This window comes from Gasterosteus aculeatus, chromosome 21 (assembly GCF_964276395.1).
Source record: "Gasterosteus aculeatus chromosome 21, fGasAcu3.hap1.1, whole genome shotgun sequence".
Taxonomy (NCBI): domain Eukaryota; kingdom Metazoa; phylum Chordata; class Actinopteri; order Perciformes; family Gasterosteidae; genus Gasterosteus; species Gasterosteus aculeatus.
Genome location: NC_135708.1, coordinates 15,658,291 through 15,679,945, shown reverse-complemented (window position 1 = coordinate 15,679,945; position 21,655 = coordinate 15,658,291). Strand labels below are relative to the sequence as shown.

At 46.9% G+C, this 21,655-nt stretch overlaps 3 protein-coding genes across 11 annotated transcripts in view; 1 reads left to right on the top strand and 2 right to left on the bottom strand.

Moving 5' to 3' along the window:
• The window catches only part of dlec1 (DLEC1 cilia and flagella associated protein), a 12,807-nt gene extending 8,983 nt beyond the window's left edge, over positions 1–3,824 (bottom strand). For 3 of the 5 annotated variants that reach the window (XM_078096628.1, XM_040167662.2, XM_078096629.1), the window contains exons 1-5: positions 1,043–1,264; positions 795–935; positions 544–700; positions 313–426; positions 42–226 (exon numbers count right to left, since the gene is read on the bottom strand). In XM_078096628.1, the coding sequence (XP_077952754.1) occupies positions 42–226; positions 313–426; positions 544–700; positions 795–935; positions 1,043–1,126 (681 nt within the window). In that variant the 5' untranslated portion in view covers positions 1,127–1,264. Of the gene's footprint in view, positions 1–41; positions 227–312; positions 427–543; positions 701–794; positions 936–1,042; positions 1,265–3,636 lie in introns of those variants that run through there. The other 2 variants (XM_040167661.2, XM_078096630.1) reach the window with 2 other exon arrangements.
• On the top strand, positions 2,625–12,098 carry plcd1a (phospholipase C, delta 1a). Of its 2 annotated transcripts, none has more exons than XM_040167668.2 (15): positions 2,625–3,060; positions 5,894–6,052; positions 7,889–8,117; positions 8,234–8,363; positions 8,461–8,689; positions 8,790–8,991; positions 9,142–9,286; positions 9,388–9,540; positions 9,997–10,143; positions 10,219–10,375; positions 10,459–10,575; positions 10,658–10,836; positions 11,064–11,199; positions 11,275–11,424; positions 11,520–12,098. In XM_040167668.2, the coding sequence occupies exons 1-15, from the start codon at positions 3,030–3,032 to the stop codon at positions 11,609–11,611; spliced, it is 2,256 nt and encodes a 751-aa protein (XP_040023602.2). In that variant the 5' UTR covers positions 2,625–3,029; the 3' UTR covers positions 11,612–12,098. The 2 variants fall into 2 exon arrangements, with proteins under 2 accessions (XP_040023602.2, XP_040023601.2); XM_040167667.2 differs by lacking the exon at positions 2,625–3,060 and adding an exon at positions 3,803–4,129.
• On the bottom strand, positions 12,099–21,655 carry vill (villin-like). 4 transcript variants are annotated; one of them, XM_040167664.2, is made up of 21 exons: positions 21,475–21,655; positions 20,460–20,498; positions 18,584–18,667; positions 18,330–18,404; positions 18,014–18,213; positions 17,747–17,855; positions 17,373–17,483; positions 16,846–17,051; positions 16,661–16,739; positions 16,474–16,572; positions 16,217–16,370; positions 15,972–16,072; positions 15,743–15,880; positions 15,473–15,631; positions 15,126–15,305; positions 14,843–14,988; positions 14,329–14,473; positions 13,520–13,708; positions 13,218–13,286; positions 12,812–13,057; positions 12,099–12,621 (listed from the first exon to the last, which is right to left on the bottom strand). In XM_040167664.2, the coding sequence occupies exons 1-21, from the start codon at positions 21,517–21,519 to the stop codon at positions 12,508–12,510; spliced, it is 2,688 nt and encodes an 895-aa protein (XP_040023598.2). In that variant the 5' UTR covers positions 21,520–21,655; the 3' UTR covers positions 12,099–12,507. The 4 variants fall into 4 exon arrangements, with proteins under 4 accessions (XP_040023598.2, XP_077952757.1, XP_077952758.1 ...); XM_078096631.1 differs by lacking the exon at positions 13,218–13,286 and having other exon boundaries at positions 21,475–21,643; XM_078096632.1 differs by lacking the exon at positions 21,475–21,655 and having other exon boundaries at positions 18,584–18,662; positions 20,460–20,596.

Below are 21,655 nucleotides of genomic sequence, written 5' to 3'. Positions count from 1 at the left end.
AGTTACTCACAATTGCAGATTCAAAACTTGTGACTCCTCACCTCTCGGGTAGATTTCTTACTCTTTGCGATATCTGAGCTGGAGTCGAGAGTCGGGTTGCGTTTTGACTCGTTCATTCCTTGGACGACCTTTCCTGGGCTGGGCATTAGAGTATACCCATCATCCTGAGGCTCTTTGGACACATGCATGGCGTAGGCGATGGTAGGTTTGGCGGGATTCGATTTTACTGATGAGAGAAGAATAAATCAAATATGGAGCCAAAAGACATTGGCTATGATATTTTGGGATAAATCTAAAATGGGGGTCATTTACTTGGTGCTGGAGCTCTATATTGTGGTTTTTGTGTAGGTAAGTAGTCCTGGGGGGAAATCAGGCCGTTCATTTTGAGAAGATCATTGTCCACACACCATGAAAAGGCGGAATTGACTGAAAATAGACAAATGCGTCAAATAACATCCCTTTACATTCAGTGAATACATCAATTACAGGGCTCAATTACAGGTCATTTTTAAGACATGATAATTCCTGATGTTTCCCTCACACCTGTGAGAAGGGTCCGGGGATCCCGAACACCCCCCATCTCCTCTCTCATTCTCTCATAGGCCGCGCTTTCTGCGGCGGCCGCCCGCGCTCTGGCCTGGATGATGTGACTCTCCAGCATGTCGGCCTCTTTTATACGCCGGTCATATTCACAATGAGCCTGTGCGGATTGGAAATAAATGACATAACTCAACTCAATAAATGCTGCATGATTTCCTCTATTGATTTGGTCAGCGACGCCGTTGTCGGGTTACCTGCTGCAGCTCTGCAACATATGTGTCATGGTGGCTGCTTCGCCCCTTGTTGGTCTTCACCAGGCTGGACAAAGTGTCTCTCCCGATGATGTCTCTTGTGTACAGGTCCTTAAAAGCGCTCGCTAACAGATGAGAAATGTCCTGATAGAGGAGACAGAGACTGGTTTAAAACGTGATGTCGTTTTTTTTCTTTTACTTTGTCGTTACAGGGAATGAGGCTCAGTCACCATAGCAACAGGTGCGCATACCTGTGACTGTCCCGACGCGGGCCTGTGAGCGTCGGAGGACGGATCGGGACGCGATGTTTCTCGCGTCTCTGGTTCGTCCTGCATGGTGTGTGCGCCCACTCGTGAAGTTAAAATGATTAAACGATGCTTTAGATGAGCCTACAAACACACAGCGGCTAGTTTAGCGAAGTCGTCCGGCGCTCGATGGTGTCCGCCATGTTTGTGTACCGATGGTTTCCATAGCAACAGCTAAAGGCGCATCCGCTGTGGGGCGATGACTGAAAAAGACATGATCAGGTTTTTCCAGCACCAGAGTGGTCCGGGGTAGGACAGGGAAGGCCATGGTGCAGCACAGCAACTCCTTGAGAAGAAGCTTTCCGTTTTGTGTAAAATATGAAACATACCTCATAAACGTGTCCCACACTGTAGTCAGTGAAAAGCACCTCTGAAGGCTTTGCCAGAAAGGCTGGGGGAGGATTTTCAGCCGAGCTTTCAGGGAGAACATGCACAAAAACATCTGATTATTTGGATAGATATCTGAGATAGCTTTTATGTGAAAACCACTAGGCAAACATTTCTGATTTGACTTTCTATACATGACAAAGAAAAGATTGTCTTTTGCCTCTATGGTTCTATCAAAGCTGGGGCTGCACTGAAATAGGACAGTGGGAAAGGTTTATATTTCAAACAATTAGCTGACCTCTCTGATCCATATCAAGCATGAAGGTATATAGGATCATGCACACATATAAAACATGAACCTCACCACAGTTGCTGCACCACATCCTGCCAGTGTTCATTGTGTGTATGTTCACTGAGTGCTTGTATGATGATGTACTTGGCTCTTATTGCAGGACGTGTCTTGTTTCCCCTTCAGATGGGCTGAGTTCAAATATACCTCTTTCAAAATATATATATATATGTTATAATTATTTCAACTAGAGGATTTCTGCAGCCTTTTATAGTCTCACGTGAGGCGCACTAATTCGTGAGAAGTGTGTTGCCGCAGGCAAAAAGACAAGTTTCTCCAGATCCTCTAGAAAGACATTCTACATTTTGTTAACAAGGCAAAGATTCCAGAGACTCCAGAAACATCTACTCAAGTGGGATCATCAAAGAGGTCGATTGTTGAGCGCGCTTCAGAGCTTCTCGTGGGTTCGCCAAACAGAGCGTCTCTTTTCACCCACAAGCCCCGGCATGAGAGTTCATGCTTACAGGCTGGCATACAGCGACGATGTTCTGTCTGCACCCCCTCATGTACATTAAAGGCCATGCAGCAGCAAGAGCTTCTGTGTGAAATGCTCACAAACACAATTTCATCCTGACATGTCAGTTGGACCAACAACAACAACAACATAAAACTGACCTTGTTGGCTCACACAAGGTGGGCTAAGCACGCGTGATGGCCAGCACCTGCTATAGCTTTGAGCTGTTGCTTCTGCACATATTACTGTTTGAGTCAACGCTACAGTGTGAATGCCTACTCAGAAGAAGGACAGAAGACCTGTGGGACTGATCACACTTTAAACACTAAGTGTAAGGAGCTGGAGGGGAGTGGCTGAAGCAAAGTATGAATGACAGGTCTGTACCACACCGAGGCAACGCCCAACGCGAATCACAGCACTCAGTTGTGCATGAGGGATATATGTAAAGCCGACATTTAACCTAAACCTATCAACGTCTCAATGGGGACCAAGTGCAAGTGTTGAATTCCATCCATAGCTGTGTAGGTTTCACCCTGTCACAGAGCTGAGGGGAAGTTCTGTGGGCAAACACAGCGTTGGACTTGTCAGACCGGTGTGGCGGTGGGTGTGGACTGACGTTGGGTTGCAGCCCGACATGCTGGTATTGACTGCGTGGGTCGGCTCAGAGGGACACACGCACACACTGGATCTAATCCCTACACGGGACGCACAGACGAGTGAATGGTCGTGATTATTCTCGTAAAAACACGAGTGACACTGCCGTGGAAGAGGATCCGTGAGGATTTAGCTTGACTGGAATCAGAATGGAGTCAAATGGAATGTCTGGGAAACACGGTGAGTTGGACATAAACAGCCTAAACAGTTTATTTTTGTTATTACTGTATCCAAGACGTCACCAGTAGTGTTTTATATCAAGGGATGAGTAATATCAAGTATACTTATGGGGATGTGATTTTTTTTGTGACACTATTTCATAGGTTTCTATCAAACAGTGGCTTGGAATTTATTTAGAGAAAAGAAAAATGATACATTCAACCATTTTTTTGTTGTTGGTGTACTTGCGGTTTAGGTCCCTTTAGGGATGTTGACACATCACAGGTTTTTCTCTCTCTGACATTTGCCATTCTAAGTTTCTGTGGTTGCTGGGACAATATCACGTGTCACACATTAGCAGAATACGTGCGGGTCTCATGCCTGTCCACGACCAGAGGGCTTGTCAATGAATTAGACGTTTTCAGATGTTTGAGCAGACTATAACACCACAACCACCACACGGTGGCGCAACTTGACACATCTTTACTCAAAGAGGATTCAACTGACTTCTCGAAACACAAATAAAAGACCTTAAACTGCGCAGATGTAACACGCATTTCAAGTTGTAAAGTACCGCGTTGCACTCCGCATTCTTACCGCAACGGGACGTGAGACTCCTCTTTAAGGAAAGAGGGCACATCATTTTCCTAAAATTCCTGAATGCGTCACCAGAACCAATCAGAAGCGTCGAAACCCGAGGACAACGCGACGTGTTCACACTGATACTTTACGAAGACTGCATGTAGGGAGACCTCATAGAAGTTCTGTGCGGACCCCATAGAAGTATTCACCTGAGCGCGCACAGCTGGATGTACCTGCGGCGCGCGCACAACCGAGTAGACGAGTTTCGACCCGCCCCGTGGGGGGAGACGGAGGAGGAGGGGGGTCGAAGGGCGACGTGTAGACTCCACAACGAGCACACATTACAAAAACACTCCTGGATTCCTCCTTTTTTTAATGTAAGAAAACAAAACAAAAAAGCACGAAACAATGTCTTGTTTACCTAAACTTGGGAAAAGGACGAAATCAGAGGAGCGAGCGATCCGGGAGCAGGTGAAAGGGGTCGCGCAGCAGAACTTGAAACGTCTGGGTAAGTCCTCCAAGAGGTTTAACTCAAGGGTTTAACCCGAGTCTACGTTAACTGACGCTCTGGTCAGTTGTTTTTTTGAAGGGGGGGGGGGGGGGCAACACATGTGTGTTATTGTGTTAACGCACGGTATCATGTTGTATGAAGGCTTCCTCATTGCCTGGAGCGCTGAATTCCATCCGTCAACATGGCAACTGGGACAGGGGGGTGGGTCGGGGTGTGTGTGTGTGGGGGGGGGGGGGGGGTAGTTGAAAACGACATGGCATTTTTGTCTTTGAAAGAGGAAAAAACGCAGGAAGGAGTTCCAACCTTGTACAGAGCCCAGTGGACAGAGTTCCTTTTCTTTGAACAACAACAACAACATGTATCCAGATGTGTTCATGATCTATTAGTCATTTTCAAAAAGACGAACGCAGAGGAATAAAATTCTAGCTGTTATAAAGGCCTAATAAGAGAATACTACCATCCATGTTGTTAGTATCAATGGGTCTCCGGGCGCATCTGTTGGCTCAGATCTCAATGCACAGTTGTTTCTTGCAGCCCGCCTCCCCTTCCAGCCCGTGTGAGGAACCTCATCATTATAACCCATTTCCTCAGAGGCACTTCACTTTATTCTTGGAATCTTTTTGTCCTAGCTTGCCTCTCATGTTTCATTCAACCTCAAAACTGGAACTGATTACAGATTTTCATAAACCTCGCTGTGGTATTTTCATAACAACACACAATGTCTGCAATGTTTCGTTCCTGCCCACGAGCTCGACACTGCTGAGTTTTTGGCAATGCATTTAGCCTCAAACGCCCCTATGAGTGGACACCATTTTCAGATGGCGTGATGTTGGCAACTCGGCCCCGCCCGCCTGCACTGACTAACAGCGGCATTACCTCACATCTTCACAGACGCAAAGCCAATTGACTAAACATTGACATTGTCTTCTGCGCCTATTGTTCGCCTCCCATTGATGTTACACTCCTTTCCCAATAAGCCATAATCAACAGATTACCTCACCTTGAGCGATAAGCCACATTACATAAGACTTTACAAGAAATAGATTAATATTATAAATAATATGGAAAAATCTTCAAGATCAAAATGCAAGAAATGGCCGCCACCCAACAAAAACAAAAAATGACTCCATGAGCCATGAGTCATAGCCAACTTTAAGTTTTATAGAAGGGCATGTAGTTTGTGTTTAAAGGGCCACACCACTGATTTCACGGAGTTGTACATGTATTCTTGGAGTATCGGCCTGGGAAAACAGTATAACAGTGTAATCCCTTCTCCGGCTGTAGGGGGAGATTTCTAGTATGAGAAAATAACCACAATGATTTCATTGGGGTCCGATTTCTCCCGAAGACTACAAAACGTATAAAAGCAAATCCCCAAATAATCACTTTTAACATTTCCCTTTCTTCATTTGACTCCACTTTGATTTGATGAAATGACACAAAACAGGACGATGTCTTGGGATTTGAACTTTGATAAAATCGCTGTTACACATGCGTTACACATGCGTTACACATGCGTTACAAAGTGGAGGCATGACGGCTAAAAAAGATGCTACAACATTGACTGTTGCCTTTTTATAAATCTGTCTCTTGTTAGTCGTTGCAATAACAACTCTGGAGAATCTCTCTAAAGAATTTAAAACACACAATCACAAATTCTTCTGAAGTAACAATGTAACAATTTCCCTCCACAGAAACAGCCCCCTCGCTGGTGCCTCTTTCGTTATTGAAATTGATTACAACTGTGCGTGATCACTGCAGGTTTGGAGGGAGATGCGGATCTACAGTTCATGCTGGGCGGCGGGGACCTGGTCAAGGTTCGCTCGAAATCCTGGCAGAAGAACCGCTTCTTCAAACTGCAGGAAGACTGCAAGACGTTGTGGTATGAGTCCCACAAAACAGTCAGGCGGAAACAGACTTGTGAGTGTTGTTGCTACACTTTGCACACCTTTTCAATTACATAATGCACAGAATTGGGAGAAGTTCTACAAAGCTCATATTCGATTTTTCTTCTCTCCATTTGGGTTTATCCAACATTCATCTGTTTGCTCTTATTCTGTCAACATGGAGTTCTCCTTTCCGATCCCAACAATAGCCGTCTTGCACACACACTCCTGAAATCCCACTAGTGCTCCAGAGTACGTGAGCGGCGGCGATATCGCGCTCACACCCATATTGAGGCTAAACACGAAACTGGAAACTACTCTTTGTCCATGTGTGTGAGAGGGATTATTTCCCTCTGGTTTTGGGAGCTGGAGGGGCCACCGGACCTGATAAGCAGCATCTTTCTAATCTTCCGCCTACAGACGGCGGTCGTGTGTCGGCAGATAGTTGACAGAACGTTAAAGGAAACAAGCGCCCATGTTTTATGGTTTTCCTGCGCTTTCACCAGCAAGCTGTCATTGTTTTTCTGATGTGTCACCAAAGCAGAAGTTAATTTGTTGCAATGAAGACGTTTCTATAATACTTATCATTACTGGCAATAGACGGGTAAAAGTTCCTCTTCTCTTCGTTCCCACGCTCTGTGGCTGCCATTTTAATAAATGGCGAGCTCACACTGGCACGTACACACTTGTCAGGGTCACATGCATATAAAACCTCATGTTCCTCATATTGCTGTCAGTCTGCTATTTGTTGCAGAGATAAACGTATCGGTCATAGTATTAGGGCTTTAAAAAAAAGAATCTCCACTCCGCCTTCTGATTGTCGTATATTTCTCTCCAAGTAGTCTGACCTTTGGATTCATCCTCCCCCTTGATAGTCTCCGACTCTCTCAGGAACAATGGTCGCTCTTCACTAGACTCCCCAGCCCCGGGATGTAGGGAGGGGCGGGAGGGGCAGTGTGATTGTAACCCAGCGTCCACATGTGGCCTCTCAGCTAAGCTGGTGGGTTTTTGTTGTTGCCGCTTAGCGTGATTACATCGCGCGCTGCCATGCGTGCTCTTCCGTACATTAAGCTGCTTCACAACGCAGCGGGACCCACGATGTACAGGCTTAAACGTTGTCATTGTGCGACCGTTTAATACAATAAGTGTCAGTCATAGTGTTTTATGTGTTGCCCATGTGTGGAGTAGAGGAGAGATCAAGTGAGGCCGGAATGCATCAAACATTAAATCTGCGTGAATCTTTCTTCTCAGTTGTTCCAGACAATATAAAGTATTTTTGCAATAAATATTCCTAAAATGAATCACGTGAGGAAAGGCCATGGGTCACACTTTGTGTCTTTCCTCTCATTCTCTTGGTTTGATGGCCTCCAACTTTACATCAGATGGACACGCCGCTGATAAAGTGAACGTGGGAAACTGAAGAGATATTTCCCTCAGGATCAGACTGAAACACAAAAGACAGCGAATGCTGCTGTGTGTTTGCTGGATGTGTGAATATTCAACTGTTGTGGCTTGTCAGTGAAGGCCGCAGCACGCGGCTACAGCAAAGAAACCAAAGCCTTCCTGTAGATAAGATGTGAAGGCATCGAGGCGCTCCGTGTTGTTCTTTCCACCGGAATAAAAAGTCTGCTGCCACCAGATACTGACTGGTCTGAGTGCTTCAAAGGGTCCTGCTTGTTCCCAGTTATTCCTACGCTGCAAACACACTGCAAACACACTGCACACGTGATTCTACAAACAAAACACTACAGGGCATTTTTCAATAAAGACAAAGGAGAAGTTAATTGTGTCATTTAATATAGACCGATGATACCTCGCTCCAATCCTTTGAGTGTCAAACTTAACAAAGCACCTTCGTCCCTCCAAACAGTCGCCATCGATGACATCGCTTCAGTGCGCAGGGGCCGTCAGTCCGAGGGGTTGAATAAACACACCGCCGACGGCTTGGAGGACCAGTGCTTCTCCATCATCTTCAAGGACAGGACGAAAAATCTGGACCTGTTGGCGCCCAGCGGGGAGGAGGCAAAACAGTGGGTCAACGGCCTGGACAAGCTCATTAACAACATGCTGAACCTCAACCGCCAGCAGAACAGTGAGCAGTATCCTTCACCGCTCCGGCTCTTACAGTAAAGAAAGTGCAGATTTTTTTGGCCCGCTAAGGTTTGTGGTTTTGTTCTTAGTTAGTTCAAATACAATCCTTAAATCAAACCGCCAGTTGGATCTTCAGCTGCATGCGGAATGCGGACAAGAATGCCGACAACATGATGACCCTGAAGGAGGTGAAGCACTTCCTGAAGCAGGTCAACATCGAAGTGGACGACACTTACGCAGAGGAGATCTTTAAGGCGGGTTGCAGTGAGCCGCCGATCGATACGCATATCAACAACAATGCGTTAGTCCGCCTCGCTTAAAGCCCACCGTGTGTTTCATTGTGTCACACAGAAATGTGACGCGTCCTATTCAGGCACCCTGGAGGGCTCGGAGATCAAACACTTCTACGACCTGCTGACACAACGGGAAGAGATGGACGTGATTTACGGGAATTACGCTCAGACAGAGGGTCAGATGAGCGCCGGAGATCTGCTCGGCTTCCTGCTGAGAGAGCAGAGGGAGCAGGTGTCCATGCAGGACGCTCTCAAGCTCATCGAAAAATACGAAGTGGATGAGACAGGTGGGGCTGAGTTTTATTCAGAGTCAAATGGTCACGTTCCACGTATGGTGCCGTGTTCTCACCGTCTCTCTCTCTCTCTGTCCGTCCTCTGGTCCACCAGCCAAGCAGCAGAAGCGCATGACCAAAGACGGCTTCCTGAGGTTCATGAACCAGGAGGAAGGCTCCATCTTCAACCCGGCCCACAAACCGGTGTATCAGGACATGCACCAGCCCCTCAGCCATTACTACATCTCCTCCTCGCACAACACATACCTGATGGCGGACCAACTCAAAGGACCCAGCAGCACAGAAGCCTACATAAAGTAACCGCTTTCACTGACATATAATACGTGTGTGTGTGACATACATCGTGTTTGGCCTTCCGATGTATCGAAACAACGTTTTCATACTTTCCTCCTAAACGCGTCAGCATGCATTGAACTTTTCATGAAGGTGTTTTCTTTCCCTTGCAGAGCACTGATGAAGGGCTGTCGCTGTGTGGAGCTGGACTGTTGGGACGGCGCTAACGGCGAACCCGTCATCTACCACGGATACACACTCACGTCCAAAGTGCTGTTTAAAGACGTCATTAAAGTCATCAAAGAATTCGCCTTCAAAGTAATGAGGATAGCGTTGCATAGCACCTGCCCCTCCTTCTCATTCAGACAGTCGTGGACGGCTTCACCTTCACTGAACGGTTGTTTCCTTCGCTTCTCCAGACATCCGAATACCCAGTGATCCTGTCCCTGGAGAACCACTGCACCATTGACCAACAGCAGCTCATGGCCCATCATCTGATCTCCATCCTGGGCGATGCCTTGGTCACAAAGCCTCTGCGCAACGTCACGCCCACCAACTTCCCCTCACCTGAGGTGTGTGCATCTCCGCCCACCAGCTTCCCTTTTTAATGAAACAATCGCAGTCTTTAGAGCTTTGCACCCAAATGGACCTGAACATCCTGCCTGTCAGGTTAATGAAACGCTTCACTTTCCTCTTTACTTTAACGTGACTTTTAGATTTGTCTGGGAGACGATGGTGATGAGACTCAAGTAAAAGCCGATCCTCATCATGTGAAAAAACACCCAGTAGCATGTAATCCAAACAGCATCAATCTCAGGCCTCTGCTCCTCCTCCACATTTGAATAATGACTGCAGGAGGTTAGGTTTTGCATTTTGTTACTGTGTACTGCGTGGCCGCTTAGAAATAAGCTGTTTATTAACTGAGAGGTAATCAGGATCCAGAATACGCTTCCATACGTTTGGATAATACGCAGCACATTAGCTTTGCAACAACACGTGAACGCACATTTTGCTGCTGTTCTGCGCAGGAGCTGAAGGGGAAGATCCTCATCAAAGGGAAGTGTTTGAAGAAAGTGAACCCTTCCCTCAGCAACGACGGCGTTGTGGAGGAAGGCACCGTGTCTGAGGAGGACGAGGCGGCCGATTGTGAGAACGGACAGAAAGCCAAACCAAAGGTGTGCCGAGTGTTGGTGAAAACGTTTTCAAATACACGTTCAACGAAACTGATCCGCTGTCCTGTCTCCGTTTAGAAATCAAAGATCAAACTGGCCAAAGAGCTCTCAAACATTGTCGTCTACTGCAAGAGTGTCCATTTCAACAGCTTCGACCACGCCAAGGAAATGCAGGCCTTCTACGAGATGTCCTCCTTCAAGGAGAGCAAAGCTTTGACCCTGGCTGAGACTTCAGGTAAACATCACGACTCGCCAAACCGTACCCACGTGTTCCAGTTATGAGCGTGGTGTGAAAGCCGCTTCTACGTGTTCTCCTAGCGACTGCCTACATCCACCACAACACGGAGAAACTCAGCAGGATCTACCCCGCGGGCTCCAGGACCGACTCCTCCAACTATAACCCGGTGCCCTTGTGGAACGCCGGCTGCCAGATAGGTACAATCGCACTTCTTTACGCAGAGATCCAGCCGCTGGCAGGTTCGGTGGCGCGGTTTTCACTCTGCGACTTGTTTTTCAGTGGCGTTGAACTTCCAGACACCTTCCAAGGAGATGCACCTCAACCAGGGTCGGTTCCTGCCCAACGGCGCATCGGGCTACATCCTGAAACCGGAATTCCAGAGGAGCCTGTCCTCTCAGTTTGACCCCAGCACACTTTCCGAAGGGCCCTGGCTACAGAAGAAGACCTTGAACGTGATGGTGAGCAGCGTTACGCGGTCAAACCTTAAAGATTGGTCTCGACTAACTGACCAACGAGGACCAACAAAGGACACCTGTGTCTCTTGTGCATGTGTGTTCTTTGCCTGCGTGAGAGGAGAGAACGCTCCTTAGTTGGCTTCATTCCAGATGGACAATTTGTAGTGAAAATGTTTGTTTAGTGAGGAGAGCACATATTTGTGTTTTCTTGTTTCCCCCGATACAAAAAGGTCATTTCAGCTCAGCAGTTACCCAAACTCAACAAGGACAAACAAAGCTCCATCGTTGACCCTCTGGTGCGGGTGGAGATCTACGGCGTGCCGGCGGACAACGCCATCAAGGCGACGCACCACATCGATAACAACGGTGAGTCTGACACACACACACGCGCGCGGCTGTATCACTTGTGACACGTTGCTGAACGAGGATGCCTCCCTGCAGGGTTCAACCCGACGTGGAATGAAAGTTTCCGGTTCCAAATCCACGTCCCCGAGCTGGCCATGCTGCGGTTCGTGGTGGAGGACTACGACGCGGCGTCCCAGAACGACCTCATCGGGCACTACTGCCTCCCGCTCAGCAGCGCGCAGAACGGTGGGAGTGGTTTCCCTGTTTTATATCACGCAAAAACCATATTTTACTCCGATTTTTGGATCCAGCTAAAGCTTCCCCCTCTCCCCCCCCTCCAGGGTACCGCCATGTCCCGCTGCTCACCAAGAGAGGCGACGTCATCTCCTCGGCCGGACTGTTCGTGCACCTCATGCTCACAGACGCCGAGTAGGATAATCCTGCATGTCAGCCTTTAACATTAAAAAACGGTCTATATGTCCAGTGTAAGTGTAACTGAACTCTTATCAAATATGTCATGATCAAAAAAAGGACTTGTGATGTGCCGAGCCGAGGGTGCTGACTCAGCGTTTTTAGATTTTTTTTTTTTTATGTATTGTATGGGAGTTCTTGTATTTTAACAGGGGAAGAGTGGATGGAGATGTAAATGGTGTGGGAAAGTATTTTAAAAATGTAAAAATGTTAAATACATATGTTACATACATTTTAATTCTTTCAATGACGTGAAAATTATTTTGGACTGTAACCTTATAGGCATATCAAGAAATGAACTATATCGTAAATATTGATATTAACATATTGAGTATTAATTCATCTTATCAAATATTTCATGCCAAAAATACATTTTCAAACCTACATACTTGTCTTGCCTTTTTTCTGAATTTTCACTACCTGTCAAATAAAACCAGCAGAGTCTCTGATTCAAGCTTTTGTGTGTTTATTCATAATAAAGTGATAATGAAAATCAGATCCTGAGGAAAATCAGATCATTTAACAATTATCAAGAGACATTGATAAATATGGATAAATATAAACCACAACAATTGCAAATAATAGTAATTTAAGTGTAAATGTAGTCTTTGATTTTGTATTTATTCCCAATCATATTAATATGTTATTTCTACCACTTGTAATCACTTTAACTTGGTTAATGGTGGGTAGCAACCACAAATAATAACAATAATATTCAGGTGAAATGATCATTGACCTGCCGGAATGTCTTTTCCGACAGGTACAATGCTTGCTTCAGTTTTCCACGAAGAGGTTGTCTGTGCAACAATGAAACCGGTTCCACGCTGTTTCCCTGTAAAACACAGTCACGAACGTTTCTCAGAAAAGTCCGGCCTTTTTCTTCAAGTCACTCTGCCTCCACTTCGGCAGGCGCTTGAAATCTGAGCGAGTCGTGCCGAGCAGGTTCTCAAAAGCAGCGTCGGTGAGGTGATCCTTGAATCAGAGCACAGGGGGACAGGGGACAGGGGACAGGGGACAGGACACGGTTAGGCGGACCTCTACTGCACTCCATGTGTTAATGCATCAGGAAACTCACACATGCACAATCACATGCACGACCACTTGTTGAATGGTGACTTCAATGACTTCCACCCGTTTCCAAAATGCGTGATTCCTCCCCCACCTCTCTGCGGCCGGGGTCCACTCCCTGAGGCAGCTCACTGGGGGACTTGTTAATGAGGACCTCTGGGTCCAGGTACATCCCGCCCGGGCCTGAAGGACTGAAGCCGGAGGAGGGGGACAGGGACGGGGCCCTTTGGGCCGACGGGCTGATGGGGGAAGAGGGTCTGGGGGAACCCGTGGGGCCCCCTGGGGCCCTGTAACCACCTCCACTAGCGGGACTCTTATTGAAGAAAGAGTTGCTCAGATCCTGCAGACAAAGCCCCCGCGTGAAATCAGATTGTTAGTGAGTTCTTTTCAGGTATAAATACTTCCAATTAGCAACGGTATTATTTAGCACATAGATACATTAGTCGTTGTTATATTAGTTAGGCAATTAATTAAAGCATTAGTGTCAATCAATCACTTACAACACTGATCTGTGCGAGAGATGCTGGATCACTCAGCTTTTTTGTCATCTCCTCATAGGAGTTTCCTCCCTGTGGAGAAGATCAACGAGCCAGGATTGAAAGATCTCAAACATGCAAGTTTGCCTTCAATCTTCAAACAATCCACGTAATCATCCACATGCGACTTCATGTTCTTCATACATTTGTTTTTCTTCACATGCTTGCGTCTCTTTTTGAATCACCTGCGCTGCTTTCATTTAAAAGGCAGATTGACAGTACCATGAGGAATGCTGCCTCTGCTGCCTCTCACTGTCAAAACTCACGCTCCACTTATGAGGGTCCCACGCGCCGAACCAGCCGGTGAAGGTGGGCGGCTCATATCCCTGTTTGACGGAGACGATGGGTGTCTCGGTGTCGCGGCCCGCCGGGTGGGTCCTCAGGTAGTCCTGCGCGCTGTTCCACGCCTCCTTGGTCTCGTACTCGTTGGCTGAGTCTCCGACCCACAAGAAGATCTGAGGGGATTTTGAGAAAGGACATTAACGGTCGCAGGTTACCAGACTGTGGCACAATGAACTGTTACACCCTGAATGGGTTAATGTACAATAATGTGTTACTCTCAGAAAATAGGTTTTTAACGTATGTTTCATGAAAATAAGCCTTTGTGGTGATACGGTTTCAACTTTTTTTTCAAAGAATCTGAAACTGGATTTGTTGTTTGTTTATTTGATTACGACATTTTTAAAGACGTAGGTGTATGTTTGAACGGATTGACTGCTTGTGTTCGTTTACGTGGCATGGATGAAAGTTTAAAATTGGTCTTCAGTTAAAACACGGTCTGTTCCTCCCCCTCGTGGATGGATATGATTACTGCACACGTGTAAAGGAATAAGGTGGTTTTATGGGCCAATAGATAACAGGTTTCTGTTGATCAATCAAATCAAATTAAATCCACAAAGATGGAACACTTTGAATGGTACCCAAATTGACAATTTGTAGATTATTGCCCAAACCCCCCCCCACTTTGCTCAACTTCACTTTAACGGCATCGGTCTGCCTTATTACCTGGAACAACGTCAAAGAAAGGAATTCCAATGGTTCCACTGGGACACATCTGCAGTACTCAACCTCTCACCTCCTCCCAGGTGTCCAGCAGCATGACGTCATCTTCGTCCAGGTCGCTCTGGGCGTAGTCGTGCACCTCGGTCATCCTGAAGCAGCCTGTTTGGTTGGAGCACTCGAACAGCCTTGGGCTGTGAGGAGGTTCCTCCCGCTGCAGTCTGAAACAACACGGAGCTCCCGCCGTCAACACAGCTGTGTAGTTTGATAGGTGTGTGTGTGTGTGTGTGTGTGTGTGTGTAGACTACATTCCAGGCGTATTCCAGTGACTTTGATACAAAAAGAATCCTTGCAAGCTTATTAATGTCTCAAAATATGATTAAAGAGGCTGTTTGGATCCGTTTTGGTGTGTATGTTTTTGTAGTTGTCATTTCTGACTTTATGTACTACTACACAGAGAACACAGAGAGGACAACGCGGGCCGGGCTGATTGATGATGGCCGTTGATATGTGGCTGCTGTGCAATAATCACCAGACAAAAAGCTTGATTAAAAGGTGCGATGCTGCTGCTGCCGCCGTGTGCGCTTTACCTCTTGTCACACGCATAGGGAGCCTTCCCTCCCAGAGCTACCCAGAATTCAGCTGGCTCCTGGCCCTCCATCACCACCTGCTTGTCCTGTTTGGACAGCGCTTCAGACACACTTCTCCCCATCACCCTCTCATCCCCGCTGCAGCCCTGCAGGTAAACACAAGCACACATCAGACAATAGAGGCGTTTGAGCGACAACGCAACCGCAAGGACGACAAATTCCCATTTTTCATTGGCGAGGCTTTGTCAGCTTGTCGTGGCGTTCCCGCAAAAGAAGTCCGTACCTTTCCGTACCACAGGTTGCACACGTGGTCGGTCTGGAGCACAAAGACATCGTTGGTGTTGAGGGACGAGGCCCTCGACGGCACTTCAGTGGCTTTGGTGTTCAGCTCGTTGGTCCCTCTGACTTGGAAGAGCCTGGGTCCCCGTTCAGGGTTGACCACACCGGGTCGGCCCGTTCCACCCTGAAGACACACGCAGCATAGACAAGGCAATGTAGGAATCATGCAGCACTTTCCCCTTTAAAGGGCTCAAATATTGGGTATTGATATCGCTGTGACAATTCCTCCAACTACAATTTTTTTAAGCAAGATAAAGGCCGTTGCAGTTGGGCATTCAGAACCAGTTTTACCTCAAAGATGATGAGTTTCCCTTTGAAAATGGCGAGGAAATGGCGAGGCTCCTTTCCCATGATCACCCTGACCTGCACTGGGGCTCCATTGTACTTGTTATCAACATTGACGGCCTGGAAGGCGCAGGCTGTGATCTCATCTTTGGTGGCGTGACGGCCCTGATGTAAAAACCAGTAGCTCAAGTTAAGGAAAGTAGCTGTTGGATTTTATTCATCAGAGAGAGAGAGATATGAAAACAAGGCCAATGTTCCTCCTGTGACGCTACTGACCTGCCACATGTAGAGTATGTACTGCTGCTGGTTTGATATCTGGTATGTGTACAGCACCAAGTAGCAGTCTCCACCGTAAAACTGTCCATACGTGTTTGGATTCACTTCCGCCAGCTCCAACTTCTCAATACGCCACACCTGACCCGAACACGGACATTAGCAAAGAATAAATGATATGAATACAATAATAATAATAATGCTTTTGCATTTATGCATTTTTGCACCAGACCTTGACCTCTCCGGAGGCGTCGTCCACCATGCGCTGCTGCGCTGCCAGTTCGGGACGCGCGTGGAGCTCCATCACGTCAAACTTCACCTGGTCGACCTTTGCTGTGTGGGCCCAAAGTATTTAGAGAATTAATCAACAAAAGGAGACACTAAGAAAAAAAAAAAATCATTGAAATGACATACAAGCTAAATATATGATCCCATAATGAAATAGAAGAAGAAGAAGACGGCTTTGCGTTGTGTTACCTATCTTCCCCACGTTGTAGGTGGCGCCCAGACCCTGAGTTTGCCCCTTATCTCTCCAGGATTTGAACAGGTGCTTGAACATTGCTGACTCTCCTCCCTCGGACATCACGTCCACGCTGGTGCTCTGTGGGTATTTCTTGGCTTTCATGTAGCCCTGGTGGGAAAAGTTGATGAATTATTACTGAAAAAGAAAGAAAGAACTATCGTCTTAAATAATCATAGCGCTTGATATGTAGAACCCTTTGATGTAAACTCACCAGCGCCCTGTTGAGGGCTTCCTGCCGCTCCACCTTGGAAGCTTGTTTTCCCTTCCACACCATCACGCTCGAGCCTCCCTGGTCCGCGATGTAGCAGTCCTGTCAGACAGAGGGGGACGGGAAGGAGTGAGCGCGCTCCGCGTAACGTGTGTCTGAGGAACACGTTCGAAGGGTGAAAGAGAATTACAGAGGAGTGCAGCAGATCTTGGGTCAGGGGCTGCGTGGCCACTTCTTGCACCACCAGATTGCCGCCGTTTTCAAAAACCCTGGAGAGAAAAGGGAGAACAGCGGCGCGTGATGGCGTTCAACGCTCAACAACAACAACAACAGCAACGCGGCGGGAACCGTCCGACGGATCCAGGGGCCCCTCACTGGTAGAGTCTGACACTGGCGTTCTGCACCTGGTCCGGCTCGTCGTCAGCAACGGCCTCCTTCAGCTGCCCGCTCCTCTGGCCCAGCACCGCCGTCATGATTTTCATGAGTTCCGGGGAGTCCCGCTCCGCTCCTCCCTCCACCACGCCGATCTGAGCCCGGCCCCCTCGCTCCCTGTCCCGGACGTCCTGAGCCAACAAGACGGCCTGGAAACAAAGACGGATTGAGTCTTCTTCTTTTTTTTTTTCGCATATGAAACAAAAAGCATCAATGTTTTACAGACAAAGTTGCACATCATTCAGACATTTAAAAGGAGCAATTGCGCCTGCAAGGGAAGTGAAGTAATATCAGCTGTCCGTACCTTTCAATGACGCTAATGTGGAAACAAAATATAATAATTCTTCCAGATTTTTCAAGTAATTTGGTTATAACCAACATTAACAAAATTCCACAATGTTATTTAAGTCTTCTGTCTTTCCTCATGTGCATTACTGACCTTTTTGTAACCAATCAGAGCGGACAATTACCTTGAGCTTCTCCCTCTTGTTGCTCTGGGGACCGTTCCACTGCACGATGGCTTTCCCCATGTCGAGTAGGAATATGTCTCCATTGTTAAAGCTGTTCCATGACACCTCCACCTGCACAAACACACACACACGCACAAACCTTATTGTGATGGAGACTTCTTAACCTTTATTGAGATGAAAATGACATGCTGTCATAAAACCAATAAAAAGAAAACAGACGTTTTGTAAAGGATTAATCAAAACCACACGGTCGTCGCACATGTCGGACAATTAACGCCACGGCAACAAGAGAGGGCGTGTTGCTGTGTCGCGCCTGTGATGTCTGCAGTTCAAGGTAAAGGGCAGCGAGCAGTAAAGCTGTCGACGGCTCTCACCTCCGTCGCCGTCACGTGCTTCCTTCCCTTGACGTGCAGCAGTCGCAGGACGTTGTAGACGTTGGGTTCAACGTGGTGAAAACCAGAGGCCACTCCACCCTTCTTGTAGCTGTGTACGTTACCAAAGTTCAGGTGTCATAAAAGCGCTGTGAACACACGCAAGAGGCACTATTGCAAAAGCACCCGGCTAACGTCTCCCGTCTGGGGAGGATTAAGTGTGCGTTCTAGCTCACGTCCAACCGCATGTCCTTCTTTCCTTTGACTCACATGAGGCCGTTCTTGAAGTAGCTCCTGAACATTGCAGACTCGTTGCCCTGCGACTCCCTGTGTTGGACCGGGCTGCCGCCCAGGTGCTCGTCCAGCTGGGTGACGTAGATGGCCGCGGCCCCTTGCTCGTCCTGGGAAGAGGAGTTCCCTATCCAGTAGTGGATGTCGGCCGACTGGCCCGAGCCCTTGTTCTGACTTATCTGGTGAAATACATAGAGGAACAACACTCGTACAGTTACCGCAGTTAAGACATGTCTGAGCCACATGCCTCCTTTGGCGTTGAGACTCTTGAGAAATAAACTAGTTATGTACTTACATGTAGAATTATGTAACAGTCTCCCTCAAAGAAGTTACCAAAGCCTTGAGCTGGAACAGGGACCATCTGCATGTTCTGAATGAGCAAACGTTAAATATGAAGTTATGATCACAAAAAGTGAGACCTGTGTGACCAGTGACGGACACACACACACACACACACACACACACACACACACACACACACACACACACACACACACACACATGCATGTACACACATCAATAGGATATTTGTTCGAGGAGCAGACTTACATTGATGGTCCATATCTGCAGGCCTGGCTTCTGGCTGACATTTTTAAATGTTTCTTGATTGTCATCGTCCATCATTCTGCTGAACTGAAACAAAGAAAAAGTGTTTCCTGCGCTGTGTGAATAAAGATTAACCCTTCTTAAGCCCATTTTGGGGAAAAAGATGTTTTATCCCATTTTTTTTCAGATAATGTATCGATCATAAAATGTATACAACATTTATAAATATAGTATTTTACTTTACTGTTTGGACTTCGCTACTTCAATACGACAAAATGCTTTTGGTCCAACTTTATTATGTGCTATCACCTTTAACAGAATGTTATGAAACAAATGTTAAATTGCAACTCCTCTCTGGTACAAAAACTGTATCACATTTCTGAAGCCTCCTAATTCAAAAGATTGGATCTCTGGTAGAACATCTCTTTAATGAGTTTCATCCTGGTCAAACACACTTGTAAACAGGTTGCAAACAGGTTCGGTGGGACGCTGCCGGCCTCACATCATGAAGGCAATTACAGGATCCACGCGTGTGTCATGCCATTGGCAAACAGCTGCGTGAGCGTAGGCTGCAGTTATTATCCGGGGAAGCACATCGGCTATAATTTAATAATAATCAACACTGATTCTAATCTTTTTTTCCGGGGTGAAGGAATGAAATGCACGGCTGTGATTGACGGACTGGGTGGTGCAAGGTGAGGCAGATTACGTCAGCTGTACAATGGCAGGATCTTGACCACACCCGCTATTTAATGTACTATCAGGGCTCAGGTTTTCAGATAAAATCGAGGTGACACACTGAGCAAACAGAAGAAAGGGTTTCTGTATTAGTAACTTTCCAGGGCTTGGCCCAAAGTTGCTGAATCCTGCCTCATTCGCTGGCATTTTTGAGACTCTATTTGGCACATTTGGTTTATTTAGTCTAATGCCTAATTCATGCTACACGACTTGCGCTTGCGTGTGAGGTGTGAACTGCCTAGAAGTGCGAGCCGAGCCGCTTGCCCGCTCACAGCAGGCGGTTTCCCATCTGGGACGCTAAACATCTGGAGTCTGTCGCGAAGCTTCGCCTACCTGTGTGAGCAAAGTGTTGCATTCGCAGGTGCTGTTGTTATATCACAGGGTGCTGGATGTTTGCACAACTAAACACAACACACAACACAGTGATTGCTCTTCGGGAGGCCGATAAATCTTCGTTCATTCGTGGATAGCAGATATTAACTGACAAATGATCAAATGATCCAATGTACCAGAATTGTTCATCATCATCATATCGTGTCTTATTGTTGTTTGGGTAAAAGGAGCAGCCACACCCATGCCTACTCTATATATCAAACTCTTACTAAAATAATGTCCCTTGTTATGCATGTATTATTGATGAATATTCATTTGCTTTATTTATTATCACTTCCACATCCCTACATTACTTTGAAAAATCTCAATGTAATTTAGTCAACCAATAAAATCCATTGTTAGTTGTACGTACATCTCCATCATTGTGCTCTGCAATCCGACGCCAATTATAATACAAACAAATAATCTCTGAAAAGATCAATTGAATCCCGGCATTGCTTCCATTAATGGGACAGGAAAGACGGGTTCCTCCTTGATCTACATGCAGTGTCCATTGACTCGGCCTCACAAAGGGCTCTGTCACTTCTCTAAATAAATGAAGAAAATTCACCTTCAATTTATAAAACATGACATAGGTTCGGAAACACAGCACGAGGTCTGTTTTTACAGATGTATCTTCAACACATATAATAATGCGGATTTCCTCCTCCCTAAACGGCAGTGATTCCCATCCAGGAAATTGACAGGAGAGAAATATTAAAATAGTCAAAGAGGAAGCTCTCTCCAAAACAGAATAGTGGATGGTTACCTTGGTTGGTTTCTGGCGGAGTGAAGGCCTCGCTGCGTCCTGTAGGTTGAGCGGAGTGGAGAGCAGTTCGATTAGTGAAATGATGTGGATACGTGATGAAGTACCGCTGGCCGTCCCTCCTGTGCACAAGCCGGAGTGTGGGTGGCAGAGAGCGCTGCGTCTATTTGTCTCCACACCCACGTCTGAACACACCTGCAATTTCCTGCCTCAATATTTACTCTGCGACAACCTCGATACGCCTCCCTTTACATTGTTACCGGCCCCTTCTGAAACAAAGCTGTTTTTGGAGAGGAGACTCTGCCTTGTTGTCAGGACGAACGAAGGGAGACGGCAAAGTCCAGACAAAATCATGTACAATGCGTGAATTGGACTCGAGGTCCTGACCGCTTCCATCGGGGGTCGCGTTCACGCCGGGCTGAGGCCTCGGCGGCCCGGTGGGCCACTTGACACCAATTGTTCAACCAACAAGCGTTACAACTAGCAGCTTTGGGAATTGGACTCAAGGTGCTCCACCAGCACAGACACTCGAGGCGGGAGGCTCGGCACTATTGGAGGTTTGCAGCGTTGGGCTTTGAGGGGGCATTGGCAGCCTGTGCTATTGGCCGTATGCAGGTAAGCTATTTACATGCTGCAAGTCATTTGCACGCTTTTTGAAAGATTATACAATAAGCGTCTTTGCAGTGTGTGGATGTTAATCCACAGCACCACACTACGTTGTGAAGAAACAGCATGAACACCTTGTGGGCGAGTTGCTTTTAGTCCACATAAAGCATCAAACTCTGCCTCTACTTTCCACACAAACGTTTTTCAAACAGTTTGAACAATCTCCAAACTTCTTCTGTCCCATGTTGCAGTGAGTGCATGATTCATGGACGGGACTCCCTGCGCTTGTCTTTGTCTTACTCGGCTCACGCAACCCCTGCCGGGGAATCTGAAACCAGATTTGTTGTGTAACTACTCTGGTCTCCTTGTTAACCAACAGCTTGAAGTCACCACTGCAGGCTGAAAGTCTTACCTTCGACCACGGCTTTTCGTTTTTAGATTCGACCCTGTACTCCATTATGAAAATATGATCCTGTCCATCAACAACTTCAGTCCCCACATATCTGAGGGACGAATGGAAAAATAAAAGCTGCGCAAGGAGTTCGTCACGCTTGAACAACAGGCTCTGTAATGCCTAATCCACTGCTGCAGTT

What these genes read in the sequence shown, in the direction of transcription:
- vill (XM_040167664.2), bottom strand. Translation starts at nt 21,519, where the DNA reads ATGGAGTACAGGGTCGAATCTAAAAACGAAAAGCCGTGGTCGAAG. An exon ending in AGCACGTGACGGCGACGGAG is followed by an intron (nt 17,484 to 17,746) that starts GTGAGAGCCGTC and finishes GTGTTTGTGCAG; the next exon opens with GTGGAGGTGTCATGGAACAG. An exon ending in GGGACCCTCATAAGTGGAGC is followed by an intron (nt 13,287 to 13,519) that starts GTGAGTTTTGAC and finishes TCTTCTCCACAG; the next exon opens with GGAGGAAACTCCTATGAGGA.
- plcd1a (XM_040167667.2), top strand. Translation starts at nt 4,030, where the DNA reads ATGTCTTGTTTACCTAAACTTGGGAAAAGGACGAAATCAGAGGAGCGA. An exon ending in GAACGCCGGCTGCCAGATAG is followed by an intron (nt 10,576 to 10,657) that starts GTACAATCGCAC and finishes CTTGTTTTTCAG; the next exon opens with TGGCGTTGAACTTCCAGACA. An exon ending in GCTCAGCAGCGCGCAGAACG is followed by an intron (nt 11,425 to 11,519) that starts GTGGGAGTGGTT and finishes CCCCCCCTCCAG; the next exon opens with GGTACCGCCATGTCCCGCTG.